Below are 21,680 nucleotides of genomic sequence, written 5' to 3'. Positions count from 1 at the left end.
CTTCCTTCCTTCCTTCCTTCCTTCCTTCCTTCCTTCCTTCCTTTGGGAACAGGTTCCAAAAGGTGAGCTAAATTTCACGAACCGGTGCGGCCTACCGGTGCGAACCGGGAGAAACCCCGCCTTGCCTCCCTCCCTCTGCCAGAGGACCGGGTGGCGCCTTCTCCCCCCGAGCCCCTCCGCCCTGCCCTCTCCCTCTTGACCCCCCCCAGGTCAGCCGGGAGAACAAGAAGCTGAAGCGCATCAGCCTGGCATTGCTGCCCGGTTGGGTCTCCAATCAGAAGACCTGGCATTCCTGAGCAGCGGAGAAGAGGGCACTCCGGACTCCGGCCTGGATCCCATGGGCAGCAGCCTTCAGCAGATCAAAGGTGAGCCGGGGAGCCCTCCCCCCTCTCTCTCCTGCCCAGGTGAAGAAGACCCCTCTGGGCGGGCCCTCCCTCCCGTGGCCAGAGGGCGGATGCAATCCTACAATCTCAGGGGGCACTTGGTGGGCCACACCGAAGGTCATCTGCTTTCTTCTCGGGGAATCTGGATTTGGGAACCCCCACCCCACCCCCACCCCCCCGAAGCAGGAAGTCACAGAGCATGCTGGGCCAAATAGAGGTTGGCCCCAGAGAAAGAAGGGAGGGAGGAGAGAGAAAAAGAAGGAAGGAATAGAAGAGGGAGGGAGGAAAAAAGGAAGGAAGGAAAAGATAGACAGAAGGAAGGAATAGAAAAGGGAGGGAGGAAGGATGGAGGGCCACCTGCCGACCTTTGGAGGAGCCAAGCAGAAAAAGAAGGGAACCGTTGTGGAGAGAGAGAGGGGAGGAGCAGTGCAGCCAGAGAGGAACAAGGGGGAGGGAAGGGGGAGGGAGGGGAGTATACAGATCTAGAGATAAAAGATAAAAGAAGATAAACTGAATAACAGCTCCATCCCCTCCTTCTTCTCGCTCCTTCCTTTTTTCTTCCTCCTTTCCCTCTTCCCTTCCTCCCTTCATTCCTTCCTTTTTATCTCTCCTTTTCTTTTTTCTTCATAGCTTTCTTCCTTCTTTCCTTCTTTCCTCCCTCCCTCTTCCTTCTTTCTCCTTTCTTCTTTCTACCTTTCCTTTTCTCTTTCTCCCTCCCTTCTTTCCTATTTTATCTCTCCCTTTCTTTTTTTCTACCTAGCTTTCTTCCTTCTTTCCTCCCTGCCTCTCCCTTCATTCCTCCTTTCTCTTCTTTTATCTTTCCTTTTCCCTTCCTCCCTCCCTCCCTTTTTATCTCTCCTTTTCTTTTTTTCTTCCTAGCTTTCTTCCTTCTTTCCTCCCTCCCTGTCCCTTCTTTCTCTTCTTTCTTCCTTTCCTTTTCTCTTCCTCCCTGCATTCTTTCCTTTTTATATCTCCTTTTTTCTTCCTAGCTTCCTTCTTTCTTTTCACCTTTCCTTCTTCCCTCCCTCCCTCCCTCTCCCTTCCTTCTTTCTCCTCTCATCTTTCTACTTTCTCTTCCACCCTCCCTCCCTCCCTTCTCTTGACGTGGTGTTTTTCTGACCAATCCAAAGGAACCCTCTCCCCATTTTTTTTTAAAAAAAGAAGCTTTCTCCTTCAAAATGGGGAGGGGGTGCGCTGCAGAAGGAGGCCCACCAGCCTAGCCCCCACTTGTCCTGCAGGAGGGACCCTCTGAGGGGGTTGGCCCTCCTGGGGGGGTGTTTCCAGATGATTCTAGAAGATAACTTGGCCCCCTTGTTCCTCCAGACCTTCAGCTCAGGGTTTCGTGGCTGCTGGAGGAGAAGAAGGAATTGGCCGCTCAAGTGAAGGAGCTGCAGCACCAGGTATGGATTATGGAGTCTTTCCTCCTCTTTCAGCCCTTTAAGATGGGGGGGGGGGGACTGCAACTCCCAGAATTCCCCAGCCTGGTGGGGAAGGCGGCCATTTCCTTCTGGTTGAGGCAGCCTCGTTCTTAAATATATATATATATATAATTTATTAACATTCTGTGGGTTTTCTAAGTGGGAAACTATGAAAAGAGGGTCATTTTTCTTTTTCTCTCTTCTTTCTTTCCTTCTTTCCTTCCTCTCCCACCTTTCTTTCTTTTCTTTCTTTTCTTTCTTTCCTTCTTTCTTTTTTCTTCCTTTCCTTTTTTCTTTCCTTCCTTCCTTCCTTTCCCTCCCATCTTTCCTCTTTCTTTCTCTCTCTTCCTTCTTTCCTTCCTTTCCCTCCCACCTTTCTTTCTTTCTTACCTTTCCTTTCCCTCCACCTTTCCTTCTTTTCTTCCTTCCTTCTCTTTCTTTCCTTCCTTCCTCTCCCACCTTTCCTTCCTTCCTTCCTTCTTTCTTCTTTCTTTCCTTTCTTTCCTTTTTTCCCTTCCACCTTTTCTCCTTTCTTTCTTTCTTTCTTTCTTTTTCTTTCTTTCTTCTTTCTTTCCTTCTTTTCCCTCCCTTCTTTCCTCCTTTCTTTCTTTCTTTCCTTTCTTTCTTCTTTCTTTCCTTTCTTTTTTCTTCTTTTCTTCCTCCTTTCCTTCTTTCTTTCTTTCCTCTTTCTTTCTTTTCTCATTCTTTCTTTTCTTTCTTTCCTTTCCCTCTCTCCCACCTTTCTTTCCTTCCCTCCCTCCCTCCTTCCTTCCTTCCTTCTTTCCTTCCTTCCTTCCTTCTTTCTTTCTGAACACAGCTGCAGGAGGAGCGTGCTGAGAAGCAGTCTCTGAAAGCTTTGAAGGAACACAACCAGACGATGTTGAAGAGGGTCAAACGCGGTGAGTGTGGAGCTCAACTTTCTACCAAAACGGGGTCTCCTTGGTGGCTGTTGGGGAGAGAAGAGTATTGATAAAGGCTGATCCAGAGAGGATTCCTTTTCCGTGGGAAGTGATGGGTGAAAACCACTGGGGAAAATTCACGAAACACCTGTTTATTTAAGAGAGGGTCTCTTGTCAAACTCCAAAGGTTCGACCGAATAGCTAGTGAAAATCTGGTGCACCTCTCCGAACCGGTAGTAATTGCAGCCTGGCCACACCCATGAATGAGAGAGAGAGAGGGAGAGACAGAGACACAGAGAGAGGGGGGGGGGCAGGAAGCACAGCTAACCCTGGCACAAGACCTGGCTTCAGAGGATGCTTTGAAACAGCACAATAATCTAGGGCTGGAAGGGCTCTTCAACCCCCTGCCCCAGCAGGAAACCTTATATCATCTGGATTATTTTGGTGCCTCTAACAGAGAGGAAAATTGCCAGAAAGGAGAAGGAGTTTACTAGGACAAGGCTGCTGTGCAGAGGAAGGCAGAGATAGTCCTTGACCTAGGACTACAATTGAGCCCAAATTTTTTGTTGCTAAGCAAGAGCGTTGTTAAGTGAGCTCCACCACATTTTCACCCACATAACAGTCATGTGCAAGCTAGGGAATAACCTCCGGAGGCATGTGTAACGTTCTAACGTACAGAAGTTACAGTTAAACGGGTGTCACATTTTCCCAGTCCCATGACCAACAAGTCACACCCACCAAACAACCCACGCCCACAAAACGGGTAGTAAAAAAAGTTGAAGCCCACCCCAGGTTGTGATGTTCCCGTGGGTCGTCCATGAGGCCAATGTGGAGAAAAGACAGGAGACAACCTTTCTCGGGATGGAGCGACGACCCAGATTGGGGGTCTGGAAGCCCCTTTTATTGAGATAGGACAAAGGCAGGAGGAGCAATCAGCATGTGATTTAAGACAGCCTGTAAAAGTACAATTTCTAATCTACTGCTCAGGGAAGTTCTGTCTATATATGGTCAAATCCTGGGCGTCATTGGTAGGGCACATCTCAGGATGTTATGTTATGCACTATCAGGATGTTATGGCGTTTTAGGAGTTTGTTTTCTCCTGTGTGGTTCAGCGTGGCTCTGCAACTATATTACAACACCAGGTAAACGCAGAGCCCATGCATTGGCCTTCTCTAACCCCCCCCCCCCAGCGTCCCGTTTGGTGACCGAGGAGTACAGCCGGATGTCGCAGCAGCTGGATCTGGAGGAGAAACTGAGGCAGCAAGCAGAAATCTTCGCCCATCAGGTGGGACAGTTTCTTTTTCCAGACTCTGGGAGAGGAATTTGTGGTAGGGGGGTCCGAAAAAACTCTCGAGGGCACAAGGACAAACAGTTTTGAGGCAGATGGAGGATTCCTCAGCCTGGTCTCCTCCCTCCACAGATGCTGGTGAAGCAGAAGGAGGCGAACTGGCAGAGCCTCATCCTCCTGCAGAACGTCGGAGCCGATGCGCAGCTCCTTCTGGCCCTGCAGGAAGTGGCCAAGATCACCAGGGAGTCGGAGGACGCCAAGGCGGAGCACCAGGCCACAGTGAGCTCCCTCCCTTCCCTCGGCCTCCAAATTCCAAATTCGTAGCTCTGGCCTTTAGCAGGGAAGCCCCCCCCCCCAGGGAGCAGGGGAGGCCCCCCGACTCTTCTGGGTGACAGAGGGGGGGGAGAAGGTGGGGCAGGAGCCGGAATGGGTTCCAGTGGGGTCTGAAGGATGCCAAGTAGGGACTCTCTCTGGCCTTCTCTGGAATTGGGGAAGGGGCGTTTATTCATTCAACAAATCTCCACGGCCCCCCAACTCAGCACTGACTTACAACAGGGCTCTCCAAACTTGGCAATTTTGTGGACTTCAACTCACGGCTGGCTGGGGAGTTCTGGGAGTTGAAGTCCACAAGTGTTAAAAGTTGCCGAGTTTGGGGACCCCTAGCCCAGTGTTTCTCAACCTTGGCAACTTGAAGATGTCTGGACTTCAACTCCCAGGTTAACAACGCTTAGCGTCTAGTCCAGTGTTTCTCAACCTTGGCTACTTGAAGATGTCTGGACTCCAACTCCCAGAATTCCCCAGCCAGCGATTCGCTGGCTGGGGAATTCTGGGAGTTGAAGTCCGGACATCTTCAAGTTGCCAAGGTTGAGAAACACTGCCCTAGCCTACAACATTAAAAACCCACAAAACAGAAACCACACACAACATTTAACAATCCACCCCACCAAAACCACATTAAAAATCCACACATAAAAACCACAACATTAAAAACCCGCAACACAAAAACCACAATGTTAAAAACCCGCAACACAAAATCCACAACATTAAAAATTCACAACCCTGGAAAGAGCCCCCACCTTCCTGGCAGCAGTAGGACAGCTATGCCAATGCCTTGATGGGCTCCCTCTCCGGTCGTGGTGCCCACTGAGAAAGCCACGTTCTTCGGGGTCTTCATGGGAAAGCAGCCAAGGGGGAGCCAATCGTACCCGGAGGGGAAGGAAGCTCCGTAAAGAAGGGGCCACCACCACGAAGGCCCTTGTTCCCGTGGTCCCACCAACCAGATGGGCATCCTTCCCAATCAATGGGACCCATAAGGCGCCCGGCCTTCCTGGGGCAGCTTCTTCCCAAGGATTCAGCCGCCGGCCCTTTGACTCTTCCAGGTGAAGGATCTGGAGGCCCAGTTGGTGGGACGGCCACTGCCAGAGGAGCTGGCCACGTTGCAGGCCACGTTGGCCACCGCGGAGGAAGGAAAGGCCCACCTGGAGGAGCGACTCCTCCGGGCGGAGGAGAAGTGCGCCGCCCTGGAGCGCCAAGGTGAGAGGTTGGCTGGTCTTGCGCAGAGGGCCGAGAATTCTGGGGAAAGGAGGCATGGAAGAGAGGACCAGGCTGGGCTGCCCTCAGATGCCCAACCACAAGCGGCCAAGGAGGTCTCAGCCTCCTGCCAGCTTCCAGTTGGGGCTCCGTTGAGTAAGCTCTGGCTCCTTCCACCCTGGAGGGATCCCTCCCTCTGCCAGAGTCCCTGAGCTTGGTGGTTTTCTTGGAGACATTTCATTAACCAACTAGGTAACATCATCAGCGCAATAGTTGGGTAATGAAACGTCAGTCAGAAAACCGCCAAGCTCAGAGAGCCCCAAGGACACCACAGTTGTTGTCCTCCTCCTCCTCTTCTTCCTCCTCCTCCTCTTCTTCTTCCTCCTCCTCCTCCTCCTCCTCCTCCTCCTTTTCCTCTTCTTCCTCTTCTTCCTCTTCTTCTTCTTCTTCCTCCTCCTCCTCTTCCTCCTCCTCTTCCTTTTCTTTTTCCTCCTCCTCCTCCTCTTCTTCCTCTTCTTCTTCTTCCTCCTCCTCTTCCTTTTCTTTTTCCTCCTCCTCCTCCTCCTTTTCCTCTTCTTCCTCTTCCTCTTCCTCTTCCTCTTCTTCTTCCTCCTCCTCCTCCTTTTCCTCTTCTTCCTCTTCCTCTTCCTCTTCCTCTTCTTCTTCCTCCTCCTCCTCCTTTTCCTCTTCTTCCTCTTCTTCTTCCTCTTCCTCTTCCTCTTCTTCTTCTTCCTCCTCCTCTTCCTTTTCCTCCTCCTCCTCTTCTTCTTCCTCTTCTTCTTCCTCTTCTTCTTCTTCTTCTTCTTCTTCTTCCTCCTCCTCTTCCTTTTCCTCCCCTTCTTCTTCTTCTTCCTCCGCTCCACACACCCCACTTCCTTCTAGCACTGATGATATAACCCAGTTGGGCAACGAAACGCCTGCCAGAAAACCACCGAGCTCCGAGAGCACCCAGGAGTCCACATTTCAACCGTGAGCGAGACCTATTCCCCTCCGTCGTTATCCGAGACCCGTAAGGCAGGACAGGAGCACCCCGATAATAAATTTCTGCCGGGGAGGAAGACCCCCCCCCCTTGCCATTCCTGACCCATAGAAAGCAATGCCCATGGGAGACTTCCCTCCTCAACTCCGCCTTCTCTTGCAGTGAAGGCCCTGGAGGAGGGGGCTGAGGCCCCCCACGCCCCCGAGGAGCATCCGGCGGTCCCTCTCCCCCCTCCACCCCCCACCCCCTCTGCCACCCCCCACCTGGACAGCAAAGACGGAGTGAGTATCTGACCCCAACGTTTCCCCCCCCCCTCAACCAGCAATAGGCAGCTTTTTGTCCCTCTGTTCAGCCACGTTGGCAACCCTCTTCCCATCTGGAAGGCAGCCGCTTTGGTGAAGTTGTTCAGGTAATCCTCGACTTACAACCGTTGATTTAGTGGCCATTCAAAGCGACAACAGGCAACGAAACACAGGACTAACCTCCATTTTTCACACCCGCAACCGTCGTAACCTTCCCATGGTCATTTACTCTGAATTCAGACAATCAGCAACGGGCCCCTGTTTATGACGGTTGCAGGGTTCCCCAAAACAACTGTGCTAAACAATACGGTCCTTAAGCGAGTTTGGCTCAATTCTACGACCTTTCTGGCCACCATTGTTAGTCACACGGCTTCCTTACGGACTTTGTCAGAAGGCCACAAAAGGGGATCACAAGACCCACGGGACACTACGGCCGTCGTAAATATGAGTCAGTTGCCAAGCATCCGGATTGGGATCACAGGGCCACGGAGAGGGTACAGCGGTCGTAAGTGGGGAAAACTGGTCATAAGTCACTTTTTCAGGGCTGTTGCATTTTCGAATGGTCACTAAATGAACGTCTGTAAATCGAGGACTGCCCGTAGTTCCCCAGCGTAGCTGCCGAGAGGATTTCCGAGTGGTGCCCCATCCATTCCTACAAGGAAATAGTCCAATCAGCCAGGGGCAGCTGCCCATTTGGGGGCGCAGGTTGCCAGGAGAGCTGGGAGAAGCCGCGTGGGAGGAGGGGGAGGGGCTGCAGGGCAGGGAAGTGGGACCCCCCAGCTGTGGAGGGGGAGGGGGGCGACCTTTGGAAAAGCTTCACCTTCCTGCTTGGCCTGCCGTTTGCCAGCCCCCTGACGGCCCTGCGGGAGAGGAGAGCAGCACAGCCTGGGAAAAGGGGTAAGTGGATGGGACCACTTTCACCTCAAACCCCCCCCCCCCCCACACACACACGGGGGGGGGGGACACAGGGCTGTTCACAACGTTTCCCTGAAGGGACTCGCCTTCTGCTCTTATAATGTGAAGGGGAGGAGGAAGAGGAGGGAGGGAGGAAAGAGGAAGGGAGGAAGGGAGAGAGAGAGAAAGGAAGGAAGAAGGGCGGGAGGGAAGAAGGGGAGGAGGGAAGAGGAGGGAGGAAGTTAGGAAGGGAGGGAGGGAGGGGGAGGGTAGAAGGGAGAGAGAGAGGAAGGGAGGGAGGGGAGGAGGAAGAGGAGGGAGGAAGTTAGGAAGGGAGGGAGGGAGGAAGAGAGGTTGGGAGGGAGAGAGAGAGGAAGGAAGGAAGGAAGAAGGGAGGGAGGGAAGAAGAGGAGGAGGAAGAGAAGGGAGGAAGTTAGGAAGGGAGGGAGGGAGGGGAAGGGTAGAAGGGAGAGAGAGGAAGGGAGGGAGGGAGGAAAGAAGGGGAGGAGGGAAGAGGAGGGAGGAAGTTAGGAAGGGAGAGGGAGAGGAAGAAAGAAGGGAGGGATGGAAGAAGGGGAGGAGGAAGAGAAGGGAGGGAGGTTAGAAGGGAGAGAGGAAGGAAGGAAGGAAGGAAGGAAGGAAGGAGGGGAAGAGGAAGGAGGGAGAAGGGAGGAGGAAGGAAGGAAGGGAAGAAAAAGGAAGGAAGGAACAAATGAAGAAGGAAGGAAGGAACAAATGAAGAAGGAAGGAAGGAACAAATGAAGAAGGAAGGAAGGAATTGCCGAATGGAAATTATAAAACTATGAACATGTTTTGAGACACTACTGGTAGTCCTTGACTTATGACCATAATTGAGCCCAAAATTTCTGTTGCTAAGCAAGGCAGTTCTTAAGAGAGTTCAGCCTCATTTTACAATTTTTCTTGCCACCGTTGTTAAGTGAATCACTGCAATTGTTAACTGAAGGACACCGTTGTTAAGTGAATCCCCCATCGAGTTTGCTTGTCAGAAAGTCCCATAAGGGAGTCACGTAACCCCGGGACTCTGCGACCATCATTAATGCGAGTCAGCTGCCAAAGCCTTTGAATTTTGATCACGTGGTTGTGGGGTTGATATGACCGTCGTAAGTGTGAAAAATTCCTTGTAACTTTGAACTTTCAACGGTCCCTAAATGAATCGTGTAAGTCGAGGAGATCCCAATTGGCCAGGGGAGGGGGTGGGGCGGGGAATTGACCCCATCCTTGTGTCCAGGAGTCCTTTGCTCCGACGATGTGGCGGCCAGAGCCGTGGAGGAGATGATGGCCCGGATCAAGACCGGAGTGGCCCTGCGCCCAGTGAGGAGGGGGCCCCAGTCCTCCCCCCAGGTAAGGCCAGGACGGGGGAGGGGGCTGAAGCACTGAGGCTCGGCCAATACAGGTAGTCCTCGACATACAACCACAAAATTTAGGTCGCTAAGCAAAACCTTCACTAAGCGAGTTTTGCCCCCCATTTTACGACCATTGTTAAATGAATCGCTGCAGTGGTTACCTAAGAGACACGGTTGTGAATCTGGCTTCCCCCTGGAGTTCGCTTGTCAACGAAGGGGATCGCGTGACCCCCCCGGGGTTGTAAATGTGAGTCAGCTGTGCCGTCATAACTTGAAACGGTCACTAAATGAACTGTCATAAGTTGGGAACTGCCTGTATCGCAGGCCCCTTCAGCACCTGCAGCTGAGGGATTGCGAAGGCCACGGATGGTGGAGGGGATCCCGTCCTGCCACCGGGGGGGGGGGGGTTCGGAGGAGCCCCCAGGCCAGGAAATCCTGCTTCCCTCCTCTTCTCTCCCCAGCCTCCGTCGGCTGCAGCGAACCAGCGGAGGAGTGTGGCCCTGGAGCTCCAAGGCCTCCTGGTAAGCCTCATCTGGGGGTGTGGGGTGGGTAGGGGGGTGCGCACAACCTCTTAGGGTAGTCCTCTATGTACAACAATTTGTTTAGTGACCGACGTTACAGTGCCACTGTCCAAAGCGACAGGATAGTTTTTCACATCCCCAGGGTCAGGTGATCCTTCCTTCCTACCCTCTTTCCTCTCCCTCCCTCCTCCTTCATTCCCTCCCTTTCCTTCCCTACCTCTCTCCTTCCCTCCTTCCTTCCTTTCCTTCCTTCTTCATTCCCTCCCTTTCCTTCCCTACCTCTCTCCTTCCCTCCTTCCTTCCTTCCTTCTTCATTCCCTCCCTCCCTTTTCCTTCCCTTCCTTCCCTCCTCCCCTCTTTCCTTCCTTCCCTCCTCCCCTCTTCCCTCCCTTCCTCCTTCTTCCCTCCTTCATAATGGTGAGATTGATTGCTGCAAGAGCCAAGCCACCACAGGCTTTCATGCCTAAAGCAGGACTAGTGAGTCACCCAAAATCTCCCAGCTGGCTTTCATGCCTAAGCCGGGACTAGAACTCACCGTCTCCTGGTGAGTGATGGCCCAAAGTCAAGTAGAAGACTTTCATGGCTAAGGCAGGACTTGAACTCCTGCTGAATGGCCCAAAGTCTCCCAACCAGTTTCCCTATCCAAGGTGAGACTAGAACTCCCAGTCTCCTGCTCCTTGGCCCCAGGTCACCCAGCCATTTCCCCACTCCTAAGGCAGGACTAGAACTCCCAGTCTCCGGGTTTCTAGCCTGCTGCCTTCCCTGCGAGACCAAACAGGGCCTCCACCCGTCCCCTCTTCCGGTCCCCAGAGTACCCCGAGGCGGCCAGGGAGACGCTCCAGCCGCCGTAAGGCCAGCCAGAGGAAACTCCTGGGGGACAACCAGCTCGAGAAGCTCCTGCCAAAGACGGCGGCGTATCGTGGACCAGACCCCGGTTTGCCACAGCCCACTGCCCAAGCTGCCGACGGGGGACTCCTGCCTCCTGTCCCCGGGGCCAGGGATGAAGACAGGCAGCTTCAGCAGCGGGGGTCCCCAGGACCCCAGCCCAGCCAAGCAAAAGTCTCCGAGACCGGCAAATGTTTACCAGGTAAGAACCACGTCAACTCCTAACGTTGCCACAGTGAGAGAAGGGGGGAAGAGCGCATTCCACACATACTTTCGGCTAAGGTCGGATCTCAGATCACTGCAGCAGGCTTGGGAGGGGTGCACCTCATTGGGGAATGTGATTTATGACACAGAGGGGAGGAACAGCGGTAACGTTCAGCTATAACTCAAACAAAGCTCAGATCTGACTGCGGAAAGGCCTAATGGCGCTCCTAATAAATGCCTGGCTTTGTATTGAAACTTGGCTCGATACTCATGAATCAATTAGGGCATTTTTAGGAAACCTGACACCGATCTTGGGCTACCCTCATGGGCTGGATGCTACCTGCCCTTCGATTGCGGGGCGGGGCTCTCATCCTGCAGAAGACAATTGTCTAATTTCTGGGTGCCCCGTTGACGAGAGAAGAGATGCGTGTGTGAATCCATCCATGGTGCAGTCACAGTGTTAAACATTTCGTGCCCCTCCCAGCTCATTGCAGAAAATTCAGGGAAGTGAGGGTATTTCCTAAGGCTGGGGTGGGCCACGATGGCCCCTTTAGAACTTGTGGGACTTCAACTCCAGAATTCCTGAGTCCATTCTGACCCTCCCCTCTTGGGGTGTCCGTAGAAGCACCTTCTTCTAATACACAAGGAGCAAAGCGTTGATGCCACCATTGTGGCTGCCATCTTGCCTTATTTTTTTTACCCTTCCTCTGGCAGATGGGATGCCAACTATTTCAAACTCGGAGCAGCCTTTGTGATTGTGTTGTGCCTGGCAACACCTAGACTATGGACCCCACAATAAGACTCTGGAAAGAGTGCAGAGAAGTGTAACATTCCCGTGGGTCGTCCATGAGGCCAATGTGGAGAAAAGACACGGACACGATCTTTCTCGGGATGGAGCGACCCAGATTGGGGGTCTGAGAGCCCCCTTTTTTTGAGATAGGACAAAGGCAGGAGGAGCAATCAGCATGTGGTTAAAGACAGCCTGTAAAAGTACAATTTCTAATCTACTGCTCAGGGAAGTTCTGTCTATATATGGTCAAATCCTGGGCGTCATTGGTAGGGCACATCTCAGGATGTTATGTTATGCACTATCAGGACGTTATGGAGTTCTAGGAGTTTGTTTTCTACTGTGTGGTTCAGCGTGACTCCGCATGCCCTGTTATGAACTAGGCATGGGTGACCCACACCTACACAAGGAACTATATTACAACAAAGAAGAGCCACAAAGAGGATTGGGGGGCCGGAGGAGGATAAAACACACACACCGAATTGTTGCAGGAACTGGGTTTGCCACTCTAGAGAAAAGAAGGACTGGGATGGGGGGCATGAGAGCAGGATTCCAGTATTTGAGGGGCTGCCCCAAAGAAGAGGGGGGGGTGTCAATTTATTTTCCCAAAGCCCCCGAAGGCAGGACAAGAAGCAACGGATGGAAACTCACCAAGGAGAGAAGCAACTTGGAATTAAGGAGAACATTCCTAAGAGGGAGGACAATTTAACAGATTAACTGAGTTGGAAGGGACCTTGTAGGCATCTAGTCCAACCCTCCGCCCTGCACCATTTCTGATAAAGGGCAGCCCATTTAACCAGTGGAACAGCTTGCCACCCGAAGTGGCAAGTGCTCCATCATTGTAGTAGAATAGTGTCTCCTGCCCGAGTAGGGGGCTGGACTGGATGACCTCTAAGGTCCCTTCCTTAGCCCTAGGATTCTGTGATTCCTGTCCGGTCTGCCATAATTCTTTTCCTTCCTCCCTTCAGGTGAACCGGGCGAGACAACGGCAGAAGCCGCTGTGTACCCCAGAGTGAAGATTGCCGAGGTGGCCTGGCTTTGACCACGGGTCAGCCCAAGGGCCGGCTCCATCCAGCAGCTGGGCAGGGGTCTTCTTCCCACCCCGGTTGCATTATTATGACTAGAGTCCTCAACTTATAAAACCACGCGGCTTACTGACCGTTGGAAGTTACAACAGCAATAAACATAGTGACTTAGAACTCGTCCTCGCACTTATGACTCCCGCAGCGTCCCTGCGTCACACGGTCCGAACTTGGCCGCTGGGGCTGGATGGAAGATGGTTGCAGAGTCTCAGGGTTAACAACGCTTAGCGTCTAGTCCAGTGTTTCTCAACCTTGGCAACTTGAAGATGTCCGGACTTCAACTCCCAGAATTCCCCAGCCAGCATTCGCTGGCTGGGGAATTCTGGGAGTTGAAGTCAGACATCTTCAAGTTGCCAAGGTTGAGAAACACTGGACTAGAATGATTCACTTAACGACCATGGCAGAAATGGCCCTAAAATCAGGCATCTCACTTAACCGCCTTGATTAGCAACAGAAAGTCCAGGGCCAATGTTGGTCGTACGTCAAGGACGGCCTGTTCAAGGGGCAAACTGGGGCCTTGGCAGCTCCCGTCGTTTCAGCAGAATTCGCCCTCAACGCCCTTCACCCGGACTTCGAAAGCGCCAAAGGCTGCCGGTGGGGGAAGGTTCGAGGCTCACTTAATGGGATTGGAACCCAACTCCTCACATCCCGGGGGGGGGAGGGGGGGCTCCCTGCCTTACGGACAGAAATTGGGACGTCTGCCCTGGCCTTCGACTGCTCATGAGTCCCCCTCCTCCTCCTCCTTCCTCTTCTCTCTTCCTCCTTCCTCTTCCCCCTTTCCTTTCTTCCCCCTTCCCCTCTTCCTCCTTGTCCTTCTTCTTCCTCGTTCCTCTTCCCCCTTTTCTTCTTCATCCTCTTCTTCTCCTTCCTCCTCTTCCTCCCCTCCCCTCTTCCTCATTCCTCCTCCTTCTTCCTTCTCCCCCTCTCACATCTTCCTCTTCCCTTTCCTTCTTCCCCTTCCCATCTTTCTCCTCCTCCTCCCTCTTATTCCTCCTCCTCTTCCCCCTTTTTCTTCTTCTCCTCTTCTTCTCCTTCCTCCTCTTCCTCCCCTCCCCTCTTCCTCATTCCTCCTCCTTCTTCCTTCTCCCCCTCTCACATCTTCCTCTTCCCTTTCCTTCTTCCCCTTCCCATCTTTCTCCTCCTCCTCCCTCCTTTTCCTCCTCCTCTTTCCCCTTCCCGTTTTTCTTCTTCTCCCTCTTCTTCTCCTTCCTCCTCTTCCTCCCCTCCCCTTCTTCCTCCTCTTCTCCCTTCTCCCTCCCTCCTCCCATCCGTCTTCCTCTTTCTCCCTTTTCTCTTCTTCCCTTTCCCCTCTTCCTCCTCCTATTTTCCTCTTCGTCCTCGTCCCTCCTCCTCCTCTGCCTCCCTTCCCTCCTTCTCTCCTTCCTCCTCCTCCTCTCACCCCCCCCCGCCCGCGCGAGAACTCCGTCCGTCCCGGGGGTTGAGCCAAGCTCGGTTGCCGGGCGACGCCTTGACCGCGCTCCGCACTAGCCGCGATGGTGGGTCGGAAGCCGACTCGCTCGGGCAGCCGCCGGCCCAGGACCCACGGATCGCGCCACCTGGGCCCCTCCAGCTCCCTCGCCCTCACCGCCGTCGCCTTCAGGCCAGTGGAGGGCGGGGGCGGGAGGGGGGACCGCAGCGCCCATCATCCCCTCCCCGCGCACCGCTTCCCCAGCGCCAGAACCTCCCGTGGCCAGCGCAGGCTACCTTCAGCACCGGGACAGCGCCTGCCGGGCGAGTCTCCAAGGGGAGGAAGGAAGGAGTCGCTCCTGGACTACAACCCCCTCCTTTCCCTGTGTCTGGGGATGATGGTCACTGGGGTGGGCAGATCTCCTCGGCTCGTCGGGGGGTGGGCTTTAAGCCTCCAGTCTCCCAGGAAAGGATCCCACCAGGGAAACAGCCCAGCGGGAGGGATGCTGGAGCTTCACAGATTGCACAATCCCGAAAAGAGCTGGAAGGGACCTCAGAGGTCATGCAATCCACCCCCTGCCTTTTGAACAATGGGCTTGATTTCATTCTGGTCAAAAGTTCTTTAAGAAAGCGATGGGGGGGAGGGGGAGGTCTGGAAGCGCCTTTTCCGGCAACTCCCCCCCCCAACTCCTGCCTGGGTATCAAAAGGGGGAGGGGTCATCGGGAACGGTGCCCCCTCCTGACTGAGCGCCCCCCCCCACCCGCCCAGGCTGCCAGAATCTCTGCCCTTCCCCCGTCCTCCAGCGAACGAGAGGAGGGGGAGAGCTGGGGGGGGAACCCAACAGCCCCTCTGCCTTGTGTTGTAGCAACGTCAAGCCTCAGTCGTCAAGACATGCCGCCACTAAACAGAACCGGGATTTGCATTACGCCGCCAGCACCGGACAGACCCAATGGCTCCAGATCACCCTGCAGAAAGCGGAGTCCCCCAACCAGGCAGATATCAATGTAAATCCCCCGTCCCACTTTGGATACCTGGGGGGGGGCTTTTCTCCTGACCCCCCCCCCCCGAGAGGAGGGAGGGCAGGAGGCATCTGAATCAGGGGGGTAGACTTTTATACGGGCGGTCCTCGACTTACAACAGTCCCTTTAGTGGCCGTTCACAGTTACGACGGCACTGGAGAAAGGGACCGGGTGGGTTTCCAGAGTTACGACCGTTGCGGGATCCCCGTGGTCAGGCGATCAAAATCCAGGCGCTTGGCAAGTGGTTCACAGTTATGACGGTCCTGGGGTTCCCCTTTGCGACCGTTTTCTGACCACCAAAGTCAACGGGGGGAAGCCAGATTCACTTAACAACCAGGTGACTAGCTTATCGACCACGGTGATTCACTTAACAACTATGGGAAGAAAAGTCGTAAAACGGGGCAAAAATTAAAAAAAATTCTCACTTAACAGGGTGAGGGTTAACTCTCAGGATTAACAACGCTTAGCGACTAGAACAGTGTTTCTCAACCTTGGCAACTTGAAGATGTCCGGACTTCAACTCCCAGAATTCCCCAGCCAGCATTCGCTGGCTGGGGAATTCTGGGAGTTGAAGTCCGGACATCTTCAAGTTGCCAAGTTTGGGAAACACTGTTCTGGTGTGTTGTGTCGGTTGCAGTGGAGTTTTTTTGTAAAAACAAACAAGTCCGGATACAAATAAATACATAAATTTAAAAAATAGGAAACCGGGGGGTGCTTTTTAATCTGAATCCTTTGGCTGAGGCCAGGACGAAGTCCCAGCATTGAGTGTGGCCACCTCTCCCCAATCTACAGCACAACCTTTATTGTCCTTGTGCAAAATAAATACGACGAAATTGGCTTCAGCCTCACTGAAATTATAAATGATAGTGGAAAGGAAAAAAGACAGGGAAAGAAGAAAAACGACCCGTTCGTTTCCGTGGGTGCACGGAGTGATTGTGGTTGTGTTTAAAAGTCTGACAGCCCAAGGGCAGAAACTTTAAAGCTACAACGCCACATTGGGGGGAGCAGCCGTAGCAAGCCCCCTTCCTCAGTTCTGCTGTGGGGAACTGTTGTCACGTAACTCCTTGTGTAGGTGTGGCGGTCACCCATAGCCCAGTGCATAACAGGGCATGCGCAGCCACGCTGAACCAGACAGGAAAAAACAAACTCCATAACATCCTGATAGTCCATAACATAACATCCTGATAGTCCATAACATCCTGATAGTCCATAACATAACATCCTAATAGTCCATAACATCCTGATAGTCCATAACATAACATCCTGATAGTCCATAACATAACATCCTGATAGTCCATAACATAACATCCTGATAGTCCATAACATAACATCCTGATAGTCCATAACATCCTGATAGTCCATAACATAACATCCTAATAGTCCATAACATCCTGATAGTCCATAACATAACATCCTGATAGTCCATAACATAACATCCTGATAGTCCATAACATAACATCCTGATAGTTCGCTCTAGATGTGCCTTACCCAACGACGCCCAGGATTTGACCATATATAGACAGAACTTCCCTGAGCAGCAGATTAGCAATTGTAGTTTGACAGGCTGTCTTTAATCACATGCTGATTGCTCCTCCTGCCTTTGTCCTATCTCAATAAAAGGGACTCCAGACCCCCAATCTGGGTCGCTCCATCCCGAGGAAGACTCGTGTCTGTGTCTTTTCTCAACATTGGCCTCAGGGGCGAACCACGGGTACTTCACAGGGAACCCCTTGAAGGGCCCCCCAGTCTGGCTGACCGTCCGTCCGTCTCTCCCCGCTGCCTTTCTCTGCCAGGGCTTCTCCATGCTCCACACGGCCGCCCTGCACGGACGCCTGGACTGCATGAAGATGCTGATCGAGAAATACAACCTGGACATCAACCTGGGCAGCCTGCGGGGCTGGCGGCCCATCCACCTGGTGCTGGGCCAGGAGAGCAAGGCCATGGCCGTGGAGTGCCTCCAGTACCTGCTCAGCAAAGGCGCCGACGTCAACGTGTAAGCTTGGGGAGAGGGGGGGGCGTCCCTGGAGGTTTGGCCAGGGAATCCTCCACTTGCAACCAGTTCATTTAGTGGCCGATGGTGACAACTGGCCCTCAGCCAGAATGGAGCTGGAAGGGGGCTGCGGGAGGTCTTCTAGTCCAACCCCCTGCTCAAAAGCAGGAGACCTTTTCAGTAATCTAATAAAGAGGAGGGGCTCTTTGGAGGGTCCAAACTGGGGGGTCCTTGGGGCTGAGCTGGGTGGTTTTACCCAAATAGGGAACATCCTCAGTGCTAGAAGGGAGGGGGGTTTGCAGGGAGGAGGAGGAGGAGGAGGAGGAGGAGGAGGAGGAGGACGACGACGACAACTGTATGGTCCGTGGTGCTCTCTGAACTTGGTGGTTTCCTTGCAGGCGTTTCATGACCCAACTAGGGAACATCATCAGTGCTAGAAGGGAGAGGGGTTTGCAGGGAGGAGGAGGAGGAGGAGGAGGAGGAGGAGGAGGAGGAGGAGGAGGAGGAGGACTGTGAGGTCCTTGGTGTTCTCTGAACTCGGTGGTTTCCTTGGCAGGCGTTTCATGACCCAACTAGGGAACATCCTCAGTGCTAGAAGGGAGAGGGGTTTGCAGGGAGTGGGAGGAGAGGAGGAGGAGGAGGAGGAGGAGGAGGAGGAGGAGGAGGAGGAGGAGGAGGAGGAAGAGGAAGACTGTGCGGTCCTCTCTGAGCTGGGTGGTTTCCTTGCAGACGTCTCATGACCCAAATAGGGAACATCCTCAGTGCTAGAAGGGAGAGGGGTGTGCAGGGAGGAGGGGGGGGGAGGAGGAGGAGGAGGAGGAGGAGGAGGAGGAGGAGGAGGAGGAGGAGGAGGAGGAGGAGGAGGAGGAGGACGACTGTGAGGTCCTTGGTGTTCTCTGAGCTGGGTGGTTTTCCTTGCAGGCGTTTCTTGACCCAACGAGCTCTTGATCTTGGCTCAACCCTCTCCTCACCTTCCAGCACTGATGGCGTTACCTAGTTGGCTCATGAAACAACTGCAAAAGAAGCAATCCATCACCCAACACCCCCCCCCAATCCAGCCCCCCCCCCCAGTAATATCATCCCTGGGCCTGGGAACCTTTGGCTGAACTCTTGAGTGTCCAGCAGCCTCTCGGACCTCACAGCCTGAATCCTGCATTGCTGGCCCGAGGTTCTCGCTGTCCAGCCTCTCTGGAGGACTTGTCAGCAATCTCTGGGGCTTCCCTAACCCCCCCACCCGCCCACCCTTCTCGTTTCTCAGGCAGAATTTCAACGGGGTCTCCCCCCTCCACAAGGCAGCCAGTGAGGGGCGGGAGCAGTGCCTCCAGGTTTTGATCGACGCCGGGGCGAACGTCCACGCTTGCGACCACGAGAAGCAGAAGCCCATCGATCTGTGCAGGACGTGGGGCCACCGGGCGTGTGCCAAGTGAGTTCGGGTGGGAGGGAAACCCCGGCAGGTCCCGTTTCGGAAGGGCCTTGGGGGGGGGGGGTCATCTAGTCCAGAGGGGGTCCACAGGGCTGGAATGTCCCGTTTCGAAAGGGCCTTGGGGGGGTCATCTAGTCCACAGGGCTGGAATCCAGAACCTGACAGTTTAGTGCAGTGTTTCTCAACTTTGGTGACTTTAAGTCCTGTGAACTTCAACTCCCAGAATCCCCCAGCCAGCGCAGCTGCGGCTGGCTGGGGGATTCTGGGAGTTGAAGTTCACAGGACTTAAAGTCACCAAAGTTGAGAAACACTGGTTTAGTGGCTTAGTGGTTTAAGGCACCAGGCGAGAAAGCAACAGAGCGTGAGTTCAAATCCCACCTTAGCTACGAAAGGCGGCTGGGTGACTTTTGCCCAGTCCCTCCCTCCCTCCCTCGGCTCATCCCACCTCACAGGGTCGTTGTGGTGAGGAAAATAAAAGGAGGAAAGTACGTCGGATCAGCTCACCCCCTTGAGTTATTTATAAGCACGCAGGTGGTCCTCAAACTTACGAGCAGAACTGAGCCCCAAATTTATCCCCTTCCTTCCCCACCGCCAGGCGCCTCTCCCACGCCATGTGGAAGGCCGACAAGAGGCACCAGCTGCAGCAGATGTGCAAACTGGACTCCATCAGAGCCGTGTGCGAGATGAAGCAAAGGCAGTTCCTTCAAAGAGAACAGGTTAGCTCTCCCACCTTTACCTTCACGGATGGGGACGGCGTGGATAGGAAACGGACGAAGGCCCGTCGCAGGAACTGGGCAGGGCTAACCTAATGGAAAGAAGGACCGGGAGGGGGGTGGGGGGGGCATGAGAGCAGGCTTCCAATATCTCAGGGGGTTGCCCCGAGGAAGAGGGGGGGGTCATCCTGTCCTCCAAAGCACCAGAAGGCCAGGCAAGGCACAGTGGAGGGAAACTCGCCCGAGAGAGAGAAGCAACCGGGAATTCAGGAGAAATTTCCGTGTCTCGTCAAAACCGCGGTCCACTAAAGCGTGCCCGATTAAAGCGCGTACGTGACGTCATCAGTAGCGCGACAAATACGACCGCGGAGAAAAAAAGGGTGCTTTAAAAAGCGCTTTTAAAGCAAGCCGATTCACATAAAGGTAAGGGTTAGGGTTAGGTTTAGGGTTAGGTTTAGGGTTAGGTTAAGGGTTAGGTTTAGGGTTAGGCTTAGGGTTAGGTTAAGGGTTAGGTTTAGGGTTAGGTTAAGGGTTAGGCTTAGGGTTAGGTTTAGGGTTAGGTTTAGCGTTAGGTTAAGGGTTAGGTTTAGGGTTAGGTTAAGGGTTAGGCTTAGGGTTAGGTTAAGGGTTAGGCTTAGGGTTAGGTTAAGGGTTAGGTTTAGGGTTAGGCTTAGGGTTAGGTTTAGGGTTAGGTTTAGCGTTAGGTTAAGGGTTAGGTTTAGGGTTAGGTTAAGGGTTAGGCTTAGGGTTAGGTTTAGCGTTAGGTTAAGGGTTAGGTTTAGGGTTAGGTTAAGGGTTAGGCTTAGGGTTAGGTTTAGGCTTAGGTTAAGGGTTAGGTTAAGGGTTAGGCTTAGGGTTAGGGTTAGGTTAAGGGTTAGGCTTAGGGTTAGGTTTAGGGTTAGGCTTAGGGTTAGGTTTAAGGGTTAGGTTTAGGGTTAGGTTAAGGGTTAGGCTTAGGGTTAGGTTTAGCATTAGGTTAAGGGTTAGGCTTAGGGTTAGGTTAAGGGTTAGGCTTAGGGTTAGGTTAAGGGTTAGGCTTAGGGTTAGGTTTAGGGTTAGGTTTAGGGTTAGGGTTAGGTTTGGGGGGGGTTAGGTTTAGATTTACGCGTTAATTTTAAGTTTACCGATCACAGCGTGCTGTTTTCGTCGCGCTGTGATGACGTCACGTACGCGCTTTCGTCGAGCGCGCTTTAGTCTACCGCGGTTTTGTGGTGGAACCGAAATTTCATGATAGCGAGGACAATTAACCAGCGGAACAGCTTGCCACCAGAAGTTGCGGAGGCTTTTAAGAAGCCATGTGTCTGGAATGGAAGAGGCTCTCCTGCTTGAGCAGGGGGCTGGACTAGAAGACCTCCGAGGTCCCTTCCAGGTCTACTCTGATTAATTATATAACAATAACGATCACACACACACGTATGTTATTAAAAACCAATGATATTTGTGATAAAACTTTTAAATGTTCAGTTGACCCAGTTAAATGTTCAGTGAACAAGAGATGATAATGATTGACTTATCTCCTGACTGCCCCCCCCCAAAAAAAACACCCTGCTGTTTGTCACGTCTAACTAGAACTCACAGCCTCCCATCCGATTCTGCAGGGATTCCTTCCGTTCCACTCCTACGGCCGCCCGTCTCAAGTGAATGCCTCTGGGTGGCTGGGCCCGAGGGCCAAGAGGGTAGGGGTCATCTCATGTCAGGGAGGGGGCTGTTACGCCAAAGGGGTCAGCGGCCTCCTTTGCCTTTCTCCCCACAGTGGGAGCTGAACCTCTGCAACATGATGGCCTTCGAAAGCTGGCTACTGAAGAAGGGCCTGCCGCTGCCCACTCCGACTGTCCTGGGCCTGTCGTACGTCAAGCGCCACTCGCTGACCCTCCGCAAAGTGGCCGGCCAGGTCGCCAGCCCCATCCCCTCCCTCAGCGCCCTGCTCATCGGCGACGACTCGGTCCTCAGCGTGCAACGCAGGTTCCGGCGTCAGAAGCCCTGGAATCTCAGCACCAACCTGGAGTCGGAACCGGCTACGTCCATCTTCCGGCCGCAAGCCATACGGGCTGGGCGTGGAGCCCGAGAAGCTGCCGCAGCACGACTTCACCTCCTTCCTCTTCCTCTTCAAAGATCCTTTCGGGGACCCGGTGATCCAGATCGACAACATCGGCCGGGTCTCCTCCATGCCGGATCTGCCTTACGAGGTCCTTCAACGGAGCCTCTACCCCCACTCTTGGAAACCCCGCATGGAGGTGCCCCAGGATTTCCAGACGGTGCCCATCTTTAACCTGAAGCACCGGCGGCCCCCGGGGCCGGAGCATTGGTGGACCGACCAAATGGCCCTCAGCCTCCGGGTCACCCTGGATCCCGTATTCCTCCACAGCCTCCAGAGCCACGTCTCGGCCTACTGCAGCACTGAAGTTCTGGGCCCCCCAAGGATGGGGAGCTTGGGGTCCCTGAAAAGAGACCCTCCCTGCACAGAGCGAATCGTCCACATCGTCCAGCCCGTAGGAGGAAGGCCTCGCAGGCCCTTTCCGCCATGCCCCCGAGCGCAAAGGGGCAGGGATGACCTTCCCCTCAAATGCCCCGTCTCTACACAAGGCATTTGA

General features: G+C 53.7%; 2 protein-coding genes across 2 annotated transcripts; both read left to right on the top strand.

Moving 5' to 3' along the window:
- The first annotated feature begins 215 nt into the window (after positions 1-215).
- On the top strand, positions 216-6,790 carry LOC148043708 (shootin-1-like). The gene is made up of 7 exons (XM_087723827.1): positions 216-365; positions 1,707-1,783; positions 2,619-2,700; positions 3,891-3,985; positions 4,121-4,267; positions 5,368-5,521; positions 6,660-6,790. Exons 1-7 carry the CDS (start codon positions 338-340, stop codon positions 6,788-6,790), a joined length of 714 nt encoding a protein of 237 aa, XP_087579953.1. The 5' UTR covers positions 216-337.
- Positions 6,791-7,652: 862 nt separating this feature from the next.
- Positions 7,653-21,680, top strand: LOC148043707 (ankyrin repeat domain-containing protein 53-like). The gene is given in 10 exon segments (XM_087723826.1): positions 7,653-7,696; positions 8,943-9,055; positions 9,519-9,578; positions 10,389-10,665; positions 14,713-14,948; positions 16,757-16,956; positions 18,212-18,376; positions 18,972-19,092; positions 20,843-21,136; positions 21,138-21,680. Coding segments are annotated over 9 exon segments (1,965 nt in total). The 5' UTR covers positions 7,653-7,696; positions 8,943-8,986.

Source organism: Thamnophis sirtalis, unplaced genomic scaffold (assembly GCF_051295495.1).
Source record: "Thamnophis sirtalis isolate CommonGarterSnake01/CBP01778 unplaced genomic scaffold, rThaSir2_p1.2 scaffold_10, whole genome shotgun sequence".
Taxonomy (NCBI): domain Eukaryota; kingdom Metazoa; phylum Chordata; class Lepidosauria; order Squamata; family Natricidae; genus Thamnophis; species Thamnophis sirtalis.
This window is presented reverse-complemented; position numbering and strand designations above follow the sequence as displayed.

What these genes read in the sequence shown, in the direction of transcription:
- LOC148043708 (XM_087723827.1), top strand. Translation starts at nt 338, where the DNA reads ATGGGCAGCAGCCTTCAGCAGATCAAAG. An exon ending in AGGCGGAGCACCAGGCCACA is followed by an intron (nt 4,268 to 5,367) that starts GTGAGCTCCCTC and finishes TGACTCTTCCAG; the next exon opens with GTGAAGGATCTGGAGGCCCA. An exon ending in CGCCGCCCTGGAGCGCCAAG is followed by an intron (nt 5,522 to 6,659) that starts GTGAGAGGTTGG and finishes CTTCTCTTGCAG; the next exon opens with TGAAGGCCCTGGAGGAGGGG.